General features: G+C 48.2%; 1 protein-coding gene across 1 annotated transcript; it reads left to right on the forward strand.

The window, feature by feature from the left end:
- The first annotated feature begins 550 nt into the window (after positions 1-550).
- Positions 551-18,419, forward strand: SHH (sonic hedgehog signaling molecule). Its single transcript, XM_074985077.1, has 3 exons — positions 551-859; positions 6,231-6,492; positions 13,750-18,419. Exons 1-3 carry the CDS (start codon positions 551-553, stop codon positions 14,451-14,453), a joined length of 1,275 nt encoding a protein of 424 aa, XP_074841178.1. The 3' UTR covers positions 14,454-18,419.
- Positions 18,420-21,719: the final 3,300 nt, after the last annotated feature.

Genomic DNA, 21,719 nt, shown 5'->3' on the forward strand with positions numbered 1-21,719 from the left:
TTGAAATGCACCGAGGCAGCCTGCTAATATTTTTATTTCACAGAGACATCTGTTACTCTTGCTGACAAATGTACCACTCTGCCAAGAAAGTTTAAAAAAAAGAAACAGCGTGTAATTGATGTTATCCCAAGAAAGCGCTATCTCCACCCCTTTGAGCGCCAAGCCCTTCAGGTAAAAGAAAAAAAAAATCTTTCAAGAATTTGTTGCCTTTTTGAGGGTTAATACATCAGAAGACAAGCTTGTCTCGCCTTGGCCAATCAGAACTCGGCTCTGGCAGCTATAATATAGAACTAAAGGCAGACTCCTCTCACAAGCGTCTGTAGCCTTGCTACCATTAAAATCAGACCCTTTTTGTCTCTCGATTGCTGTCTCTCGACCAAACTCCGATGTGTTCCGTTATCAGCGACCTAAAGGCTGCCATTCCAACACCTGTCTTGCTAGGGATCGGTGGATAGCATACGATTCAGAAAGCAGACAAGGACGTAGGAAGAGAGAGCTCTAGAGAGACAGCCAGGGATAGACACAGAGAGCTTTGAAGTAATTGGATTCCATGGACGAAATGCTGCTGTTGACAAGAATTCTGTTGGTGGGCTTCATCTGCGGTCTTTTGGTCTCCTCTGGGCTGACATGTGGACCAGGCAGGGGGATTGGAAAAAGGAGGCACCCCAAAAAGCTGACCCCGTTAGCCTATAAGCAGTTTATCCCCAATGTGGCAGAGAAGACCCTAGGGGCCAGTGGAAGATATGAAGGGAAGATCTCAAGAAACTCCGAGCGATTTAAAGAACTAACCCCAAATTACAACCCTGACATTATTTTTAAGGATGAAGAGAACACTGGAGCTGACAGACTGATGACTCAGGTAGAGCCACATAGATGCATATGTTTTATTTGTTAGCCTATCTAAACAATCATAAATTAAAAACTCTGTTTTAGCATTTTTGAAAGACACCCCTGTCCCCCACCTCCCAAAAAAAGACCCCTCATTGGTTAGATTATATTTAAATACCAAGTTAAGTTAGCAGGGGTGTACAGCCATAGCTATATACCGGCTGGCGGTTTGTGTAATACTTACCATTATAACCTTTCCATGGCGTTCCTTGTAACTTGGTTAGAGATTTCTGTTTGCATTTGTCCCCAAGGCTGCACTTTGATCAAACGAATGGCATCCAGCTAAGAGGACCCCAAGTGTCTAGTGACCGCCAGGCTACTCTTTCATTATTACAAATGCAGTCCTCGGTTGGTTCAGCGGCTGCCTTTTATTTTTTTTTTTATTTATTTTTTTTATTTTATTTTATTACCCTTCATGATTGTTGTTGGCAAGCGAATTCTAAATTTAGGACCTCTGGAGTGTTGCACTCCCAAAAGACCAATCGACCATTCCTCTCCTGTTTCTGTATTATGTAGCTTGTATTGCAAAACCATCCTTTGCAATTGTGCCCATCAGAGCGTAAATATATTGTTATTTCTTTAAGGATGCTCGCCACCAATGCTGTGGTACTTCCAAATGGGAGGGACTTGCAACTTATGGGCATTGCATCACTTCTGTTTTAAAAAATCAGTTGGCACAAGGTTTACAGCTGGGTAAACATTGGATCGGGAGTGGAATCAGAATGCGGAACCATTTTATGCAGAAAATAAAGCCTCCCAAACAGCCACGTTATTACAGTGATTGTTATTACTGCTCAGTGAGAGATAAAAGCAATTAGTCTCCCGGTTCTGGAGTTTTTGAAAGTACATGCAATCCAGATGCAATCTAGATACTGGAAATAGGTTTCCTCAAAATATAGGTCAACAGCCTTGTTCCCCTTTTCCTACTTTTAATGTATTTAAGTCCCACCTTAATATAACTCGGCTGCAAGAATGGCGTTGGGGCGGAGAGGGTGGTGGGGAAATGCCCTAAACTGTCCCCTTTGCCTCGGCCTGATTTTCCTCACGTTTACTAGATGTATTTGGACGAGGGACTTATCTCCTCGCCAATCTCTTCCCGACCACCTTAAATCCTACGGTACCTATGAGTGTTGACGCGCGCGCCTCTGCGAGAGAGAAGCGCGAGCCTCAATTAAATATGCACAGGCCCGGTGCAGAGCGTGTTGTGTAGAGTTCCCAGTCCAATTCGTTAGCGGCTTTAATCTCGCCTGCTAACGCAAGAGAAAAGCAAGTGAGAGGGGCTGGCGGACGAGCCCGGTGGAAGGCAGTGTAAGATCCAGCCCAGTCCCTGCCTGGTAGCCCTCGGTCATCCGCCCTTGCTGCAAAGATGCAAGACAGTGTAGCTGTGCGCCAAGTCAGCCGCGGCTCGCATTTTCAGCTCCACTTACTCCTCTTGTATCGATCGCAACGGCTAGGGTTTCAGTTTGTGCGCTTTTCCATACGGCAAATGCTGCTGCTGCTGCTGCTGCTGCTGCTTCTAGGAAGCCCCAGGAAAAAAAGACGTGTGTGTGTGTGTGTAATTAGGCACAAGCCTCAGCCTCATGATGGAGCAAATGCCGCTGGGGTGTAGAAGGAAGGAGCCGCAGATTGCAATGCGGAGGGGAAGAGATGGGGACCCCCGCAGGAGGGGAAATGGGCGAGGGTGTTTTTTTAAAGGAGAGGGGTGGGCTGAAGGCGGAGGGCCGTGGGGGGGGGGAGACCCCAGCATGTACTGGAGTGTCTCCTTTCTACTCCCTCGCCGCCGTGGCTGTGCCTGGGCTCTCCAGCGGCCCTGCCCTGGGAATACAGAGCCTTCTACATGGCTTGCCACTCTCGCTGCAATAGCTGGCAGCGTTTGAACTTCTGACCTTCTGTCAACTCCCCTCAGACGCACGGAACGAAAACAAATACTTTTTCCTTCAGTGACTATCCGCGGTCCTGACACAGGAACGGGGCGGGAGGGGGCGAGCGTAGCATGGCGGAGGGAGCACGCCAAAATCAGAGCCAACGTCTGGCCGCAGCTTCCTTACAGACCCCCTTGGGGGCAGGGTGGGCCAGGGAGGGAAAATGGGGCATGGGTGGTTGCATAATGAGCTCGGGGGAGGAGAGGGACAGGGACAGGCGAGCTCTGGCGCGGCTGGAGCTGGGAGGGCGGGAATGACTCTTGTTGGGGTGGCCGGGGGGGATCCCAGCCTTGCGCTGACGGCGAGGCTGCCTTCCCCGGGCCGTCCTGCACCGCGCTCGGCCGGTCTTGGCAAATCGCAGCCTTTAGACGCCGGTCTCCCCGGCCCGTCTCCATGCCCGGCCCCTCCCGCCGCGGCATTGTTCGGCGCGCGGGCTGGCTGCTGAATGCATTAGCCGCCGGTTAATATTAACTTCCGAGGGGAACCAGCGCAAACAGAGCTGGGCAAGGCGGGCGCTGAACTCTGCAGGTGACACCAGCCGTGCGCGCAGCCCTCCCGCCCCGCCCCACCCCGCCCCGCGCACGCACACTCACTCACACACACACACGCACACTCACTCACTCATTCACTCACACGCACACTCACTCACTCACACACACACACGCACACTCACTCACTCACTCACACGCACGCTCACTCACTCACACACACGCACGCTCACACACGCTCACTCACACACACGCTCACTCACACACACGCACACACACTGGCTGGACGTGCCACGCAGATAAGGGGCCAGGTCCGCGTGCTCAAGCTGGAATTTGTCTGAAGGGAAGGCGCAATGTCGCACCGCGCCGGCGGGGCCGCGGTGGGGCCTGCGGAGCTGGGCTTGGCACGGGGCAGCCCGCCGGGCTGGTGGCCCTGGCAGGTGCCTGTGAAGTGTCTCCTCCGAGCGGCTCCTGGCGGTGCGGGGAGGGAGATTAGGAGCTGGCTGGAGGGGGCTTGTGGAACAGCCTGGCCCCGGCGGAGGCGGCCCCGCTGCGTTTCACGGTGGCTGAGCAGCGCCGGGCTTGATTGGTGGCACACGACCCAGTGAATTAATAAATAGTCTGGCCTTCACGGCTCGTGGCTCCGGCAATCCGGCTCAGCCGGTGGGAGAGGCGGGAAGGGCCTTTGCTAGGTGCTTCCTGCCCCTCTAGGTTGCCAGAAAGACTTTCTGTGGGGGAAGGAGCCGGAATCGCAGCCCTGCCTCTGCTCTTCTCTCCCCGCCCCCCGTTTGTTGTCTGAGCTCTCCAGCACCCCGGGTGTAGATCACTGCAGCGCGGGGCTCGCTCCTGGGCAGTGGCCTCACGCGTGGGGCGTTTCGCCTGTTCCCTGCAGCAATGGGGACACACGCAGCGCGAGGCCCGGCAGAGGGACATTCACCAGCTAAACTTCCTTGGAGTTCTCTGCATTGAAGACCAACCACCAGCTCTTCCCCTGAGTCACAGGGAAGAGCCGCCCACGGCCTCCCAGGAGCACTCGCCAGGGCATTTGATCTTTTCCTGCTCCAGAACTATTGCCGGGGTATCGCTTTATGGCTGCAATAGGCGCACTGGAACTTTCTGGTTCAGCGATCCGGTCACGTACCTGAAAGTTGTGTAGCAAGAGCAGTGCAAGGGCGGGGATTTCCCCCCCTCCCAGTCTGGAAGCTGAGAAAAGCAGCTTGGGGCTGTGCGGTTTTACACCTTGATAACGCGCTGGGGGAGGGGGGGCGGAGGAGTGGTGCTGGAGAAAGCCAAACATCGCCATCCACTTGCTGCCTTTGGCTTTAGCCTTACTCAGCCGCCAGGGATACTTCTCTGGCTGCAGCAGACCACCTCGCCGTGTGGAAAACCAGCTTGGTCCTTTTACAAATATTAGCTGACAACATGTGGGTTTTTTTATCTTGTTCTACAAATAGCCTCCCATTTGCAACTGTGCCTGGAACGTGTATTGCTTTTCCAGCCCCCAAGAGATGTGGCTGGTAGATTACCTGTTTCTAGAGCTGACTAAGTCATGCAGAGCAATAGCCTGTTCAACCTCGCGGGTGTGATAAGGATCTACCCAAACTTTTCTGAGTTGATTTCTCGTGGCCTTGCTCGGTTTTTCTTCTCTGGGCCCTGCTTTCCTCTCCCTCCCCCGAACGCAGACACACGTTTTCTCCTTTAGCTTGTCCCTACCCTCTTAAAACTCCTCCCGGCACGGTCAGATGCTGCATGGTGAACTTCATGACCAGGGAGAAAACAGAAAGGAAAGGAGCAGCTTAGAAGTGAATCGTGGCAGTGGTCTATAGTTAAAAAGAATGTGGCAATCCCGCTAAAGAATGCATGTCATTCCCGGGTTCATACCCTGCGTAGCACACCTCTGGGGATGTTGGTTTTGAACGTTGCTATCAACTTGCTTCTTCTTTGCTTTTCATTCTTTCCCCTAAGAGATCGCGTGGGGGTTTGCTCTTATATCTACACGTATGTTTTCAGGCAGGGGCGATGTTCCTAGCGCAGTCTGGTCTAGGGATTCTAGTGAGTGATCTGCAAAGCAAAAAAACCCTTCCTCCTAGCTGCACATCAGGGCTGTTCACGAGTGTTCAGAACCTTTTCAACACGGACTTAAGTTGAAAGGACCCGGAGAGACATTCCTGGGGAAATCTCGGACTCCCAGCTACCTGGCAAGTGTTTGTCTTTCGGAAAACTGTGCTCTGTTCCCAGGAATGTGAAAACGCACGTGTTAGTTCACCTTAGCCTACTCTCTAGGGTGACAGGGTTTAAAACTATGGAGCTGGTCGGCTGGGTCACAGGTCTCTAATGAACACACACACACGCACACGGAAAGAGGAGAGATCACTTCATGAATCAGAGGGGGAACCGAGTTAGTCTGGATCTTCAAAAGCAATCAGAAGTCCTGGGGCACTTTACAGACTAACGGCTTTGCCCAGGAAAGCTTATTATCTGTTGGTCTGTAAGGTGCCCCAGGATTTCTTGTTGGACATGCTTAAGGTTTCCCCACAGGATGCAGGCTGTAAGAAAGTGGCCAGCGTTTCGCACGCCCCCCCCCCCCATTCACTCCATGTTATCCGGGCGTCAATCTTCCCCTGAGGTCCCCCTACCTCCTACATTGGGCTAACTGGCTTGCCCACAAGGTACCTATCGATTCCTCTAGGCTGGCCCCTGGCGGGGATCTACAGGGCGTCATCCTGTCCTCTGTCACCTGGAGTTTTGCCACTGACTTCAATGACAGCGGGCCCAGGGCAGGACCCAGGTTGCGGCTGAGCACCGCAGGCCTGGTCCATAGACTTTAACCCTCTAAGTGCCGAAGAGGGGGCGTTATCGGGGTGGGTGGCCAGAGGATACCGTGCAAATGCCGCAGTGCCCCCGCCATGCCTCTGCCCCTCTCTCCCTGCAGAGGTGCAAGGACAAGCTGAACGCCCTGGCGATCTCCGTGATGAACCAGTGGCCCGGCGTGAAGCTCAGGGTGACGGAGGGCTGGGATGAAGACGGGCACCACTCAGAGGAGTCGCTGCACTACGAGGGCCGCGCCGTGGACATCACCACCTCGGACCGCGACCGCAGCAAGTACGGCATGCTGGCTCGCCTGGCGGTGGAAGCGGGCTTCGACTGGGTCTACTACGAGTCCAAGGCCCACATCCATTGCTCCGTCAAAGCAGGTAAGGGCGGCGCCTGCCCTCTGGCGGGCTGCGCCTGGCGCCCCGGGCAGAGCTGCGTCCTGGCAACGCATCCCCCGACTGGCCCTGGGGCCCGATGGGCTGAGCCCGCGTGGTGGGGGACCAGTGTCCCAGGAGGGCCGGGGGGTAAGAACCCCAGGGCGTGGGAACCCAGGGCGTGGGAACAGAGCGCCTCGAGCCAGCTGCCCACGGGCGGGCGCTCCCCACGGCTCAGCCCTGCGGGCACCCGGCCTACGGAGGGCTCTTCTCTCCCCCTGTCACTGACTCTTATCCCTACACCCCGATGCAGTCCTATTAGGAGCCAGCCTGGCCCGCTGCGTCTGGGGTGGGGGCTGTTAGGAGACGGGTGTAGATTTGGGCTGCAGGCAACAGGGAGTTGGGCAGCGAACTGAGCTGGGCATTAAAGGGGTCCGGTCCCATCGCTGTGTCACTCTGGGCGCGGGTTCTGCCCCATAACTTACCGGCCGAGCATTTCTACACCCTGTACTAACCATGAGGATGCAGCCAACTCAACCACTCTGTTCAGCTGTTGATGCCCCCACCCCAGTCACACACCTCTGCAAAATCACTATCCCCCTTCCCCGGGCATTTATTTTCTCTGGATCTGCCCCGGCTACCACGCACAGACACGGGGAGCCTTTAAACCCCGCTAGCTGCCTGAGCCCCCCGAGATCCCAGCTTAGTCCTGCGCCGCGAAAAGGAAATTCGTGCCATTCCCTGCTTCATCCGCGGAGCTAGGAAACCCCGGGCTCCTTTCCCTGGGCTTACAACGCCACTTGCTGTTTCGGCAAAGGAATAACTCGCTCTCGACACATCGCGAAATTCGAAACTTCACTTTCTGGCGCATAAATTGGCGCTTTTAGCAAAACTGTGAAGCGCGCCTGGCAGAGAGTTTGGTTTCACCTCTAAGTGCTTGTTTCACAGCATCTAAACTGTACTGTAATAGCCTCTTTTAGCCCAGGCACGCTTGTAAAGTGTCAAGAAATACTTAGTTGCGAAAGAAAATAATGACTTCCTCTAAACAGAACTGTTTATTTAGAAGTGAGGCAACGAGGGGCCCGATCCTGCTCCCATGCAACTCAATGGCAAGACAGCCATTGGCTCTCCTGGGAGCGGATCCGGCCCCTCACCAGCTTTACATTCTTGGGCTCAAGAAGAGTAACGGGCTCCCCATGGAGTGCATAGTATTGCTTTGCTTAATCTGCCGGGCTTATTTAACTAAAGCAATCCCCACAAAGCTGCTAGGCTCCTAGTGATATTAATTGTGCTTTTCAATAGTAAAGATATGCTCAGCTTAAGGTGTCCGTCTGTGATGCACAGTAACCTTATTCCAAATGACCAACATAATCCAACTCCATGTATATTTCATAGGAGACAAATAATTCCAAGAGCCCAAATCTACTCATTAAAATTCCACCCACACTTGGAGGGTGGGGGTAATATTTAGTGCATGTCAGGCAGGGTCGTGTGACTGTACTAGGCGGGTTTCAAGAGAGCAGGCTTGCATTCCGCCAGCTAAGTCTGATTTCAAATGGTCAAAACCTCATTTCATGACAGTGAATCTTATGAGAAGATTAAACCCTGTAATTCCAGGCAGGAAGATTCTTTCTCTAGATCTCTATTTGCCAAAAGTATGATCCTGGCAATTGGAATGCAAAGAACGGTTCCCCCAAGGTCTGAATTATTGTCATCAGGACAGAGAAGAGAGGCTGGGGTGGTAAAAGGGACATTGATAATGGGCTCCTGCAAGTATTTAGAGCAAGCTCCTACATTTAAAATTCAAATACACATCTTGAGTGTCTTGGAAAAGTGGCTCTGCTGAGCAAATAGTGCTTGGAAAGGCCTGGTTTTTGGAGAGTATGTGTGTGAATTGGCACATAGGGTTTCTGCACCTGAACAAATAGGGGTAGGGGGCGAGGAGGGGGAGAAGCTGGGAAAAAAATGGAAGTGTCCTCTCTTCCAAGAGTGTCTGCATTTATTACATGAATCAGAATGACAATGCAGATCCTTTATTGGATTTTAATTAGAGAACCCAAACAGCACTGCTCAAAGAAGCAGATTTTCACACCTCTGCCAATTCATTGGCATGTTTGCAGAGTTGCTACACTACTAGATCTATTCATCAAGCCCTGAATATGCAAACAAAGCTCAAGCAAGAGCTTTACTTGGGGCTTGTACTAAGGTGTAGTTTGCTAGGAAAGGACTCTACATAAAAGTGCATAGCTCATTTGTTGCCATGTTCTCCGTGAAGAGGCCTTGCAGCTCTTGCTGTTTCATTTCTGAAGCAGAAGTGATAAAGTCGTTAGCAAATCAATAATATTCTAATTTTCACCCTTCCTGTCCTTCCTGAGAAAGTCCTTAGGAGAATCTCCAAGTATTTATTTCAATCATAATAGCTTGTGCACTGGCTATGGAGGCACAAATAACCTGTGGTCTTGCTACTTTTATGAGGAAACTTACTCAGACTAGAGATTGGCACACTCAGGAATTGGGCAAAAACTGCTGCAAAGTCAAAGGAGGGAGCAGGCATGGAAATAATTTTATCAAATGCCCTTGCTACAGTGAAATACAATGAGGGGAACTGAATATACAAAAATGTAACTCTAGTTTTTAGGAACACCCAGGAATCCCTAGGTGAAGTTCCAGACCCTGCTATGGCTGAGGACAGACTAAACAGTACTAATGGTCCTTCTGGACCAAAAATCTTTTACATTTCTACATATTATACTACTGTTTCCAAGGACAGAGACATAAATGTGAGTTGATTTTGTTTTACTACTGGCTAGGATTTCTCTGATGGACTAGTAATGAGCTAGTGGTGGCAATAATAAACAAAAGCAGCAAAATTTAGCATCAGGTTAAAATGAATCTCCCTAGGTAACCTCACAGACTAGTGTGTCCTTGTGCATAAAGGAGAGGATGTTTTAAGGTTAGACGGGGGCTGGGCGGCATCCCCTCCACCCCACACACACACTCTTGGGCTGAGCAGAGACTTTTGACCTAGTGAGGAAGGCAAATATTCCGGCTTTAAGAGAATGGGTGAAGTATTGGGTGTGGTGGTGACTATTGGGTGGTGTGTGTGTGTGGAGGTGAGAGACTCTGACCTGAGCAGGGGAAGGAGCTGCAGGGAATCCTCACCTGGTAACTAGGTCCAGAGACTGCTCTGTGGGGGTGTGCTCACAGGTTCCTAAGGCAGCAAGTGGCAGGGGGATCTAGCCCATAGGGCAGTGGACTAAGGGCTCATCTACACCTCAAATGCAACTGTGGCACCTTGGTAAATATTACCGATCCCTACAGAAGTGACTTCCCTCTGGGGACAGGTACTACAGCTCCCTAAGAGGTGGTAACTATGGCAACAGAAGAATTCTTCCATCCCCCTAGCACTGTCTACCCCATGATAGCTATCTCACTCAGAGGCGTAGATGTTTTACTTCCATCTGAGATGTAGCTATGGCTATGCAGGTTCCCAGTGTAAACCAGCACTAAGTCTATGTCAACACTGCACTTTTGTCAGTAAAGCTGTTGTCAGTCAGGGCTGTGAAAAAACACTCACTGGACTGACAAGAGTTTTACCAACATAGAGCACCAGTGCGGACAGCACTTTGCTGAAGGAAGGAGCTCCCCTGCTGACAAAGCTACTGCAGCTTCTCAGAGGTGGGTTTAGTATGCCAGCAGGACAGCACTCTCCCGCCAACAGAGTGGCTCCCCTGCGTATCTTACAGCAACACAGTTAAGCCACCCAGACCTAGTCTGCACTATTGCTGGCCACTGATCTAAGTTACGTAGCTTCAGCTAAGAAGCTGACACACTTGGATCGACTTACCACAGTGTCCTCACTGCGGTAAGTCAACAACTGACTTTCCCATCAACTCTGCCTACTCTTCTCCTTCTGGTGGACTACTAGAGTCAAGGGGAGAGTAAATCGAGCCCTGCTGGATTGACTGCAGCCTGTCACTCTGGCAGGCTGTGAAGACATCCCTATATGCCATTAAGCAAGTCACTTCCCCACTCTGTGCCCCTTCCACTCTTTGGTCTTGGCCCAAGTTAGGTCTGGTCTTCACTACAAACCTGTACAGGTATAATATTGTCACTCAGGAAACAAACAATCCACACCCTTGCATGACACAGTTATACCCATCTAACTGCCATGTAAACATTGTGGTTAGTGGGAGAGATTGAGGCAGCTAATGACTCCCAGGAGGGTGGATAACTGCCAGTGGGAGAGCTCCCTCCTAGGGACGTAGCATCTTCCTTGAAGCGCTACAGCAGCTGTGCAGATGCAGCATTTTACATATACACTTGCCCTTAGACTGTCTGTGCTATAGCACCACAGCTACGGCAAGTGTAGACCCTTACTAGGTGAATAGAGAGTAGTAGTCAATCCACCATTCTATGGAGTCTATGTCTACGCTACCTAAGAAAGTTGACATAAGCTACGCAATTTCAGCTATGTGAATAATGCAAGCAGAATCAACATATCGGAGGTTGACTTGCCACAGGGTCTACACCACCAGGTTGATGGAGAAACTGTCCTGTTAACTTACTTTACCCTAGCCAAGAAGAGTAAGGTAAGGGGTTGACTGGAGACTGATCTGGGGTTGATCTGGCAGGTCTTCACTAGACCCACTACATCGACTGCCAGTGGATCAATCTCAGAGTGTCAATCCTTGCTGTAGTGTAGATGTAGGCTGAGAGGCAGTAGCTAAGTCCACAGAACTCTTCCAAGTTTGGGCAGGTCTACACTACCCTGAGTTGCTATCACTTACGTCACTCAAGGTTTGAAAAAGCCCTCATCTCCGCAGTGACACAAGTTTTGCACTGCCCACACAAGCACTATGTCAATGGGAGAGTGAATCTCACCTACGTAACTTCTGGTTCTTGCCAATGTGGGGGTAGTTACACTAACAAGCAAGCATGCTCCTGTTAGCATAGCGCATCTTTGCCAGACATACACTGTGCAATTGCACCAATGCAGCACCATAGCTTAGACTTGCCCCACCTAGCGGCATCCATGCTGGGGAGTTATGCCACGTTAAGTTTGTCTCTCAGAGGTGTAAATTTTTCATAGGCTTATAGCCTTGAGTAGTGTGTATATGTTACCTAAATTTTAAAAGTGCACAAATCACTCTGGACTTGTCCAGAAATTGATTGGCATAAACTATTCCACAAGGCCATATTGCCGAATTAAAGTGATTTTATTCCAGAACAACAATTCCAATTAGTAAGGCTGCGTCTACACTAGCAAGTTTTTTTTTTTTGAAAAGCTGAGCTGTTTTCAAAAAAAAACAAAACCATGGAGCATCCACACACAAAACGTGCTGTTTGATCTAAAATCAAAAGAACACAGCCCTTTTTCTGGTGTCCTTCCTCTCCCAGATGAGGAAATGCACCTTTTTCTGAAAGATTCTTTTGAAAACCAAAAAAGGGTGTGTAGGTGCTTCACAGGCCCTTCTTTCGAAAGAGCAGTCCTTATGGCACCAGATTTTTCACTCTTTGGCCCATTCTTTCAAAAGAGCAGGGGTGTGTGGATGCTCTCTATCGAAAGAGTAGACTGATCATTCAGTCCGCTTTTTTGTGTGTGGATGTGATCTTTCTAAAGAGGTTTTGTTGGAAGATCTCATCCAGAGGAACTTCTTTCGAAGGATTGCTGTAGTGTAGACATGGCCTAAGTGCACTAACTCAGGAATACAATCTATTCTTTTTCTGGAGTAGTATCCAGCTGTGGCGCTATTGTGAAGTAGCTACTGCAGATTAGGTTATTCTGCAATAGCTATTCTGGACAATTTCCCACCTGCCAACCAGACAGAATCAATTTTGAAACTTGTCCAGTTAAAGTGTCCCAACACCCATCTAATATAAATCCTTACACTGGTTTAAGTGGGTTAGGTTCAGCTTCAATCGGTTGATTGCCTATTCTGTCCATTCCTGTGAAGCGATGGAATTGGCCATTGTTGGAAGACAGGATGCTGGGCTAGATGAGCCATTGGTCTGAACCAATATGGTCATTCTTAAGTTCTTTGTACTGTTAGTGCAGTTAGAGGGGCCTACTCCACTGGCACAAGATCACTTTTATTAGTTAACGTGGTGAAAACAGGGCACTTTTCTAGACAAGGCTTTAACTGTCTTACTTAATCAGAGTGTAAACTCCTCCAAGGAGGGCCTGCTTCTAGCTGGTTGTGGTGCCTACCACAATAGGGCCCAAGGACCTCTAGGCACCACCGTACCCCTATTAATGGAGGAGAGGGAAGAGCACAAACTTATAGGAGAAAAAGTTCACAGCTCCTAACTTGGGCTGGAAAGATGATATGCACAGGCCATTGCTATAAATGTGTGCATTAAAACTCATAACCTGAGGTGGGGGATGCAGATGACCCCTAACCCTGGGACGTGGGGAGAGGGTGAGGCTCAGTACACTTGGCTTGGGAATGTATGTCATATGGACAAGAAGGTGGCCCTGCCTCTGTGGGGTTGGTGGGAAGAAGAAAGTCAGAGAGTCCCTGGCTAGCTTGCGCTAGGACAAGAAATGAACCAACCACAGGCTGAGAGGGTAGGATGCAGAACACATTGCCTGGTACCTGTGTACAGGATGTACACAGTGGGAGATGCAGAGAGCCTGGGGGGAAAGTGTGCAGAACCCCCATGGTGGGACAAGAATGAGATGCAGAGCACCTGGGATAGGGGCGCAGAGCCCAGTGGGGGGTGCACAAAGGATGGTGTTAGGGGATGCAAAGCGCACAAGGCCACAGAGGAACTGAGTGGGACAGGACCGGGTACAGAGAGCCTGTGGTGGGGTCCACAGGGGACAGGGGTGGGTGCAGGAGGGATAGGAAATGAGTGTGCAGAGAGCTTGGTCCAGGGCAGGGAATGCAATGGAACTAGGGGTGTAGAGCGCTCATTCCAGAGCAAGGGTACAGCGGGGAAGGGGTTGGACAGAGCAGCGGGAGGGGCAGGGAAGCGCGCACAGGGAAACTGGGGTACAGCGGGGACAGGGCAGGGTGCAGAGAGCTCGACCCGGGATGGGGGGTGCAGAGGAGACAGGACGGGGAGGTGCACAGGAGAGTTGAAGTTCATAGGGGAATGGGGGTGCAGAGAGGAATGGAGGTGTAGGGAGCTCAGCCTTGGGGCGCAGAAGCGAAGGGGTAGGTAGAGGCAAATGGGGGGGGCAGAAAGCTCGGCCCAGCCCCCTCAGTCGCTCGCTCGCTCCCGGCTCTAACCCGCGCGCCTCTCTCGCCCGCACAGAGAACTCGGTGGCCGCCAAGTCGGGCGGCTGCTTCCCGGGCTCGGCCACGGTGCACCTGGAGCAGGGCGGCACCAAGCGCGTGCAGGACCTGCGCCCCGGGGACCGCGTTCTGGCGGCCGACGCGCAGGGCCGGCTGCTCTACAGCGACTTCCTGGCCTTCCTGGACCGCGAGCAGGGCGCGCCGCGGCTCTTCTACGTCATCGAGACGCGGCAGCCGCGCGCGCGCCTGCTGCTCACCGCCGCCCACCTGCTCTTCGTGGCGCCGCCGCGCAACCACTCCCGGCCCGAGTCGCCGCGAGGGCGCGCGCTCTTCGCCAGCCGCGTGCGGCCGGGCCAGCGGGTCTACGTGCTGGGCGAGGGCGGCCGGCGGCTGCTGCCCGCCGCGGTGCACAGCGTCTCCGTGCGCGAGGAAGCCTCGGGGGCCTACGCGCCGCTCACCGCCCAGGGCACCATCCTCATCAACCGCGTGCTGGCCTCCTGCTACGCCGTCATCGAGGAGCACAGCTGGGCGCACTGGGCCTTCGCCCCCTTCCGCCTGGCCCACGCCCTGCTAGCCGCGCTCTCGCCCGGAGCCAGCCTGCCTGGCACGCCCGAGCCCGGCCTGCACTGGTACTCGAGCCTGCTCTACCACCTCGGCACCTGGGTGCTGGACAGTGACTCGCTGCACCCGCTGGGCATGGCCGGGCCCACGCAGTCCAGCTGAGAGCCCCGAGGCCTCGGCAAACCCATGGGGGCGGAGACACAACCAGGAGAGCGCAGAGCGAGGCAAGAGAATAAGGATGATCATCATCGCCACCCAGTAGGACAGTCCAAAGTAGACTTTAAGGGAAGCAAAGACCCCGGGAAGTTTTGTTCTGGTTAGGTTATAAATATCTATATATTATATATTTTTATTTGTTTGGGGATTTTTGTTCTGTTCTCTTGGTTGTTTTGTTTTGTTCTTTCCTCCTCACCTGGATATTTATTTGTTTGGGGGTTTGAATAGATGTTTTACAAAGAGGTGAACCAGACCTTCAAGAGCCTTAAGAAGTTTCTTTGTTAATTTATTCGCACCTGAACTGCACTCACAAGGGAAGAAAAACGTGAGGCCAAGTAAAACTGTGCAGAGTCTATTTTTCTACATGTCACATGCGTCCTGACTTTCAGAAAGCAAAATTCTGTACTTTCCCATCACTCCATTGCTCCTTCTGTTCAGCAAGTCTAAACACAAACAAAAAAGAGACAAACTTCATGGGGTCCATAAATTATATTTTTATACACAGAATTGTAAATTAGATTTTTTTGAGAGATCAATACTTAACTGAATCACATTTCGTTTTTTGAAATAGTGTAAAATATGAGAATATATTATTTTAATTTAAATAGTTTCAAATGTAACATCATTTCCTGTATTGTTTTTCATGTTTCTTAAATATTTTGCTTTGTAAAGACACCATTTGGCCACATTCTTGGAAGTCAAGACTGTTACACAAACTTTCTATTTACATAATGGCAAGAAACTTTGTTATTTTTAACTCAAAAAAAGAAGAAAGAAATGTATTAGAGAATATTTTTTAAAAGCGCACATGGCAGTGATTCTGTGATGATGGAGATGGTAGTTTGTACAGAGGGGGAAAATGGATGTTTTTCATTAATAAATTGAGAAATAAGTGCTGTAAATTTACTAAAATGTATTTTGGAATATTTTGTAATAGTTTTAATAGTTTTATAGAAATAAAATGTGCCATGCACAGTCTGGTTAGTATATAATAACTAAGAGTTCCTGGTGCATCCCATTTTTTTTCCTTTTTGCCTAAGGGTTTAGAAAACATGATACATAAAGAAATGCTCATTGTTGTATTTAGATGTGTTGCTTATCCTTTGAATTCTGCTAAACTTGAGTAACCAAATAGATCACATCAGCTCTTGCAAAGCCACAGTTTTTTGTTGTACTAACAGTAGAACCTCACTTATTGGCACTAATGACTGGCAGAGGCATTTTAGATTACTGCAGTCTGTACCAAACCTTGCCACTCTTTCTCAGGCAGAGCTCCACTGTTCCACATCCTGTGTTTGTTTAAGAATTCATCCAAAGACCACTGAAGGCAATGGGAATCTTCCCATTGACTTCTTGGAGCAGTATATTGGACTTCTAAGGCAAGTTAATCTGCAAAGGAACCATGGTAACCAGGAAGAGTCCCAGTGACTTCAAATAGTTTGTAGAAATTGGTTTCTAAACTGCTGTATATCTGGTGCACTACACCAACTTCAGTGAATTACTCTGGATTCACACTGCTGTAACTGAAAGAAGAATTTGGCAAGCAGATTTCAGTGGCTTTCTTGCCTGAGTAAAGATGAAGAGAGTGGCACTTTCTTAAACAAGAGAACAAAATACTATATAAAAAACTCAAGGATCTTGCATCACCAAAATACGTTGCTTACTTATTCTGATGCATTATTCAGTTACAAGTATTATACTTCACAATATACTAATTAATGTACTGAAGTGTATTCTATACAATTAGTGATGCAGTCTGAGTAACATGATCTCACCACTGTCCTCAGTGATGAAATGTTTGCTGAGGATTGGGCTATGATTACCAGGCTTTTGGTGAGAATTGTCACATGCTGATTAGCAAGGTGCCAGTTAGTGGGGTTCTGCTGTATTTTGTGATACCTCCCAACTCCTCAAAGAAATTTTTTCTATTTTTCAAAAAAAGAAATTGCAGAACTGTGTGTGCATGTCAGATAGGAACACAAGATAAGGGAGATTTTCCTAGAATGCCTTTTTCACTTTTTCTTTGGTTTTGATTATAGTTAAACTGATTAGACTTAAGTAACCATTTTTCTCCAGAAGTTTAGCAACATCCTCCACTGAGCCGGACCGCAACCTCCTTGCACTCAGTTTTCCAAGGTATCTGCTTGGGCTCTGACGCTTTCCTGTAAAGTGTCAGTTTCGGAAGAAGGTGGTTCATAATTTTTTATCCTCAAAGTCTGTTAATTTCTGGAGCAGAAGTAGGCTGTCCTGGCCAAATTCTGATCATGTGTACATCATAGACAATTCATTGACAACTGGATGTGCTCTCTGACAGCCTCTGGTTTTGTGAATTCTTTTCCCTCAGAAGTGTCTGGGATTGCGTGTTCTGTCATGACCTTGTTGTGACAGCACTTTGTGCTTAGAGCATTGCACTGTCTTGGAGTTGTGAACTATCTGTGCCAGAACATAGTCATCTCTTCAGGAGGGGATTCAAGCTCTTGGCCTGCCATTTGTGGTGCTGTTTTGAGGCACAATCCAGCTCCTTCAGAAGTCCACGGGAGTTTCTTCATTGAATTTAATGGGAGTTGGATCAGGCCCTTAGACCACAATCTCCTTGAGCTCAAAGTGGGACAACATTTGGGGATTGTAAACTGTCTTAACCTCAGATCATGGCAGTGTCTATTTATTCTGAGCTCAGGCTATGGCTGTGTCTGGGGCTGCAGACTGCAAATGTCTTTCCTCTTTTTGGGGCTATAATCATACTCTGCTCACAATATATGTGTATTGGATTATAAGTTACTTGGTTTGCGACAGTCCCTGGACACATGATCACTCAGCGACCAGACAGTGGCCGTGGTTGAGGCTGTAATCATTTTAAGCTTGCTAGCAGCCTGTACTCAGCCCACAGAGTTGGGCTGGTCAAAGTTGTAAACTGTCTGCCACCGCAGAGTGGGCTACTGCTTTGCATTGTAAACTGCCTGGCCTTACAAAGTTATGTCCTTGGGTTTTGTAAAATCATTCTCAGTTCAGGCCCTGCCGTGTCAGTGGTATTAGGGTTGTAAACGTTGTGCCATTCATGTAGACTAATACATCTGGGGTTATAAACTCCCTGAGCTCAGAATATGGATATTTCTGAGTATGTACAATATGATCTCAAATCAAATGAGTCTCTGAATTTTTTGTCCTTAATAGGGCAGTGTCCAGGCATCTGTGCTCTCTTACCATATCTCTGACCAGCAGCTGGGGTTTTGCGAGATTTCAACTGTTAGGATGTGGCAATGTCAAAGACTGTGCTTTCTCAGAGTTCACTTTGCTACAGCAGTCAGCGATGCAGGCTGGTGCACATAAGGCACAGCTGGGTCTGGGGGCCGTACTATAAATCATACCCATTAGAGTTGAAAAGGACCTATTAGATCAGATCCCGTTCGCCTGAAGTCCCCAGATGTGGGTGTATTTGCTGGTAGCTAAAGGCCAGGAAGAGCTCAGAGCACTGCAGTGTGCGAGCAACTAAGATGCTGTGTTACATTAGGATCACCTATTTTAGCCAAGTAAAGAACCACTGTGCTGTGTTTTCATTGCACATATTCCTGATGACTATATGCTCCCCTCTCACGAGCCCTTTATTACATTCCCTCATGATATCTGCAGAGCTTTACGTCTCCAACACCTCTCTGTCATACACATGAGAAGTGCTTTGTTAGATGGATCAGTAGAGGATCTATAAAGTTCTTGTAGAAGGATCTACTGTCTTAACATTGTGCAAAAAGTTTAGGGTATGTCACAGTTGATATTCAGGGTCTGAGTATGGCAATAGTTTGTATAAAATGTACAAATAGTGGTGGCTACAGAATAGTTTATGACTAAATACATCTCTATTACTGTTAAAATAATGTATAAGAATGTACTTGAAGCTATTATACTTGTGCTCTGTTGTTTGAATAATTAAAGAAATTACAGAGACTTCCTGAAATGTCTGTTATGTGACAGCATTCCTATCCCATACTTTCAGCTAGTTGGGTGTTTATGACATGTACACCAGAATTTGGAGAGATCACATTTTACAAATCTCTCTCAAGTACATGAATTTGATGCATCTGTGTGATTTTTCACTGGCAGTGCAAAGGAATTCTAGGTGTGCCATTTGGGGCAACTATGGGACCCTTCTTTCCCCTGTTTAATGCCCACGTGGACAGTGTAATATTTACATGTGAAATACTGGATGACCATGCGAAAAAAGAAAATCCCAATTGGTTAATTGTTTAAAGAAGAGCAAGAAGACTGGAATACTAGTGTTATAAAGAACTGTATCCATTTCCCTGCCTGCCCCCCAGTTTCAAAGTGAGGCATCATACTAAGTAGTGTGGGGAGTTGATGCTTATTTTCATTAATCTCAGTTGATCATTCACACAGCATCCAAATCTGAAATCCTTGTGGGTCAGGAACACCAAATGATATCAAAACGGAATTTGGAGTGCGCAAGGAATGCAGAATCGCAGACCCAATGCATGCTAATGATACGTCAAGCCAGCCCTCATAGTAAACGCAAGTAAAGGTTGAACCTCTCTAATCCGTATCTCTCTCATCTGGCAACATCCATAATCCAGCATGATTTTAGCTGGACGATCACTTATCATGGGTGTGGCCAAGTTTCTCGTGGGTCTATGAAGTGTGTTTATTGCCACCACCCCTGGCTCTCAGTGTTCTGTGCTGCTATTTATCTATAATTTACCGCTAAATGTCTTCTGAGAGCCCCATGAGCAAAATATTGTCGGTAACGTGATAGACAATACTGACATCCCATGGTCGGGCACATTCTGCACTAGTCAGGTCCCCACAGTGCCGGATGAAAGAGGTTCAACTTGTATTTTCTCAGGGCAATTCAGTCCAAAATCCAAAAGTTCAGTCTCTTTCCCACATCTAAATTATGTGAATATGAAGTCTGCATAGTGCTCATGTCTGTGTGTGCTACTAGGCTATAACTAGAGTTTGCATTAATCTTCCTGAACATTTTACATCATACTAAAATTATCTGAGAAATTTGAATCAACTGAGTTTGATGGTAATTAGATAGCAAGTTTGCAGCTCCAGCATGACATCCATTTCAATTACAATGGAAAGGAAGCAAATGAACCTTTTATTTTACTCATTACTGCAAGTTATCAGGGACCAGTAGGAGTTTCTTGGCTGCTGAAATTCTCTAGCAGTTTCAGCCTTAATCTGGAGCAAATGTAAGAAAAAAATCGATCGTATGCCAACCAATTGTTCCTGTAGCAATAAAAACAGTTGACTTTTGGCAGATTTTGCTGGAAGCAGGCACAGGCCCAATAAACACTAGTAGACTAAAATTTGTTGAAGTAATCTCTAAGTTTTGGTGCCTCAGGTTTTGGGTGTTAAACTTTAGATAGGTTAGGCTTGATTTTCAGAAGCACTGCATCTAAATTAGATGGTCAAAGAGAAGTGTCCACATTTAAGGGTAGGCCCAAAGTTTCAAATGTATGGGTTTGAACCTCTGCTAAAAATCGATGACAAGACTCTTCCTGACTGCCATTAGAGTCAGACCAGAACTTAATTTGTCATGTAGCTGTGCTGCTGCCTAATTTCAAACTAGTCCTGTAAAGGTTCCTTATGTAGCTGAATTTATTTAAAACTGAAGTGTAAGCAGACTCTCACAGACAAGACTTGCGTGCAATTTAGAAATAAACCATGAGCTCAAGTAATTGACTTTTTTGGGAAAAAGCTTGTTTTGATGTGTTGTGTCCTAAATGTGAAAAAAAAAAATCCCCCACTATGTTCACACAGTGGTATAACCAAATGTCCATTCGTATTAACGAGCAGACCAGAAGGTAAAGCTAGCTGTTCTGTATGCTACCAACTGTTCTTCACTCAGATCTGCGGTGTCCAATCCATTCATTGCTCGCCACAGGTAATGAATAGGCTGCTGCATTGGGGTGAATGCATGCATACCTAACGCACAAGAAATCATAATTCTTCAAATTCGTTGCACGTGCTCAAGCGGATTAGCACAGGTGCTCACCCAGGCGAGGCAGCTTGCCCAGCAGCGGGGAACCCCTGCAGGCACTGATACCACTGGTGCTGAAAGGGAGCAGTGCAGGGCATGGCAAGGATGGTGGTTGGGTAGCAGGCACTCCAACGCGTGGGGCAGCCCTGCTGTCTGCATACTACTCACAGGGAACAGCTGGAGTTATGCTACTCCCAGCCATGCTGGAGGGTGATTGCTACTGGCTACATAGGGTTCAAAGCCTTTCTGTAGTTAGCCATCCTTTGCTGCAACGAGTCATGTTGCTGTAGTTGTGTCTGTGATTATTATGTCATCTCACAATTTCATGCGCATTCAAAGGCCAGACAGTATTTATTTTTCTAATACTATTTAATAAAGTTTTATATCATATAATGTGGCGAATATGGAAAGACGACAACCACAAGTGTGGTGAGCTTTGAATTTCTGTTGGTCACTGCTGACTCAGATAGTTGCTTAAACGGCAAATCCAGCCCCATCTCCCACAGAGTGGTGCTTGGCAGTAAAATGGTAGTTTCCTGCTACTCAAGGAAGGGCAGAGCAAGGATGGGGGGTGGATCACAGAGGAAAGGCACAACCCTTAAGCAGCACAAAGTCCCCCTGAATTGCTATCTGGCTTTTTCCATCGCTCTCTACTCCCTCTGGGGGCAGGGTGAGACCTGCACATTTTCCCAGTAGGATTTGTTTTAATTTTTAATTTTTTAAAAAAAAAAAAAAAAAAAGATCATGCTCTTGCTTTTAGTTGACATATACTGTAAGGTAGTCCAATAATTTTTCATCCTGGCATGAAATTCATTGTAATAAAATTAATTGCAAATATGTATAGAAGTACAGGCACCCTTGTTATTCATACACAAAATTCACTATGGGGGCTTTCTCTTTAGGCGGGAATTGTAAAACCAAGCTCTTGGCCAGGTTCGGCCATGAAAAGATGCAAAGGCATTGTGTTACATTCAGCCGTCTCCAAATTCCTCTTTGGATTCACTTTAACACTAGGTTTTTGGATGGAAGCAATATAATGTAGTGCTCAGTTTAAGAAATCAAAAATCAGGACATTCCAAAGCTAAGGTTGAAAATTCAGCATTAATTCCACCCCTTTCTGTACACATCTTAAAATCAGAGATGGTGGAATCATTTTGCTGTGAACATTAGTTACAAATTTAGTATTTTTTTTTCTTGTCTTCAACTACCTGATA

Source organism: Carettochelys insculpta, chromosome 2 (genome assembly GCF_033958435.1).
Source record: "Carettochelys insculpta isolate YL-2023 chromosome 2, ASM3395843v1, whole genome shotgun sequence".
NCBI lineage: Eukaryota > Metazoa > Chordata > Testudines > Carettochelyidae > Carettochelys > Carettochelys insculpta.

Excerpts from the sequence above, each read along its gene's own strand:
- SHH (XM_074985077.1), top strand. The coding sequence starts at position 551 with ATGGACGAAATGCTGCTGTTGACAAGAATTCTGTTGGTGGGCTTCATC. Across the intron at positions 860-6,230 it reads CTGACAGACTGATGACTCAG|AGGTGCAAGGACAAGCTGAA; the intron begins GTAGAGCCACAT and ends CTCTCCCTGCAG. Across the intron at positions 6,493-13,749 it reads CCATTGCTCCGTCAAAGCAG|AGAACTCGGTGGCCGCCAAG; the intron begins GTAAGGGCGGCG and ends TCGCCCGCACAG.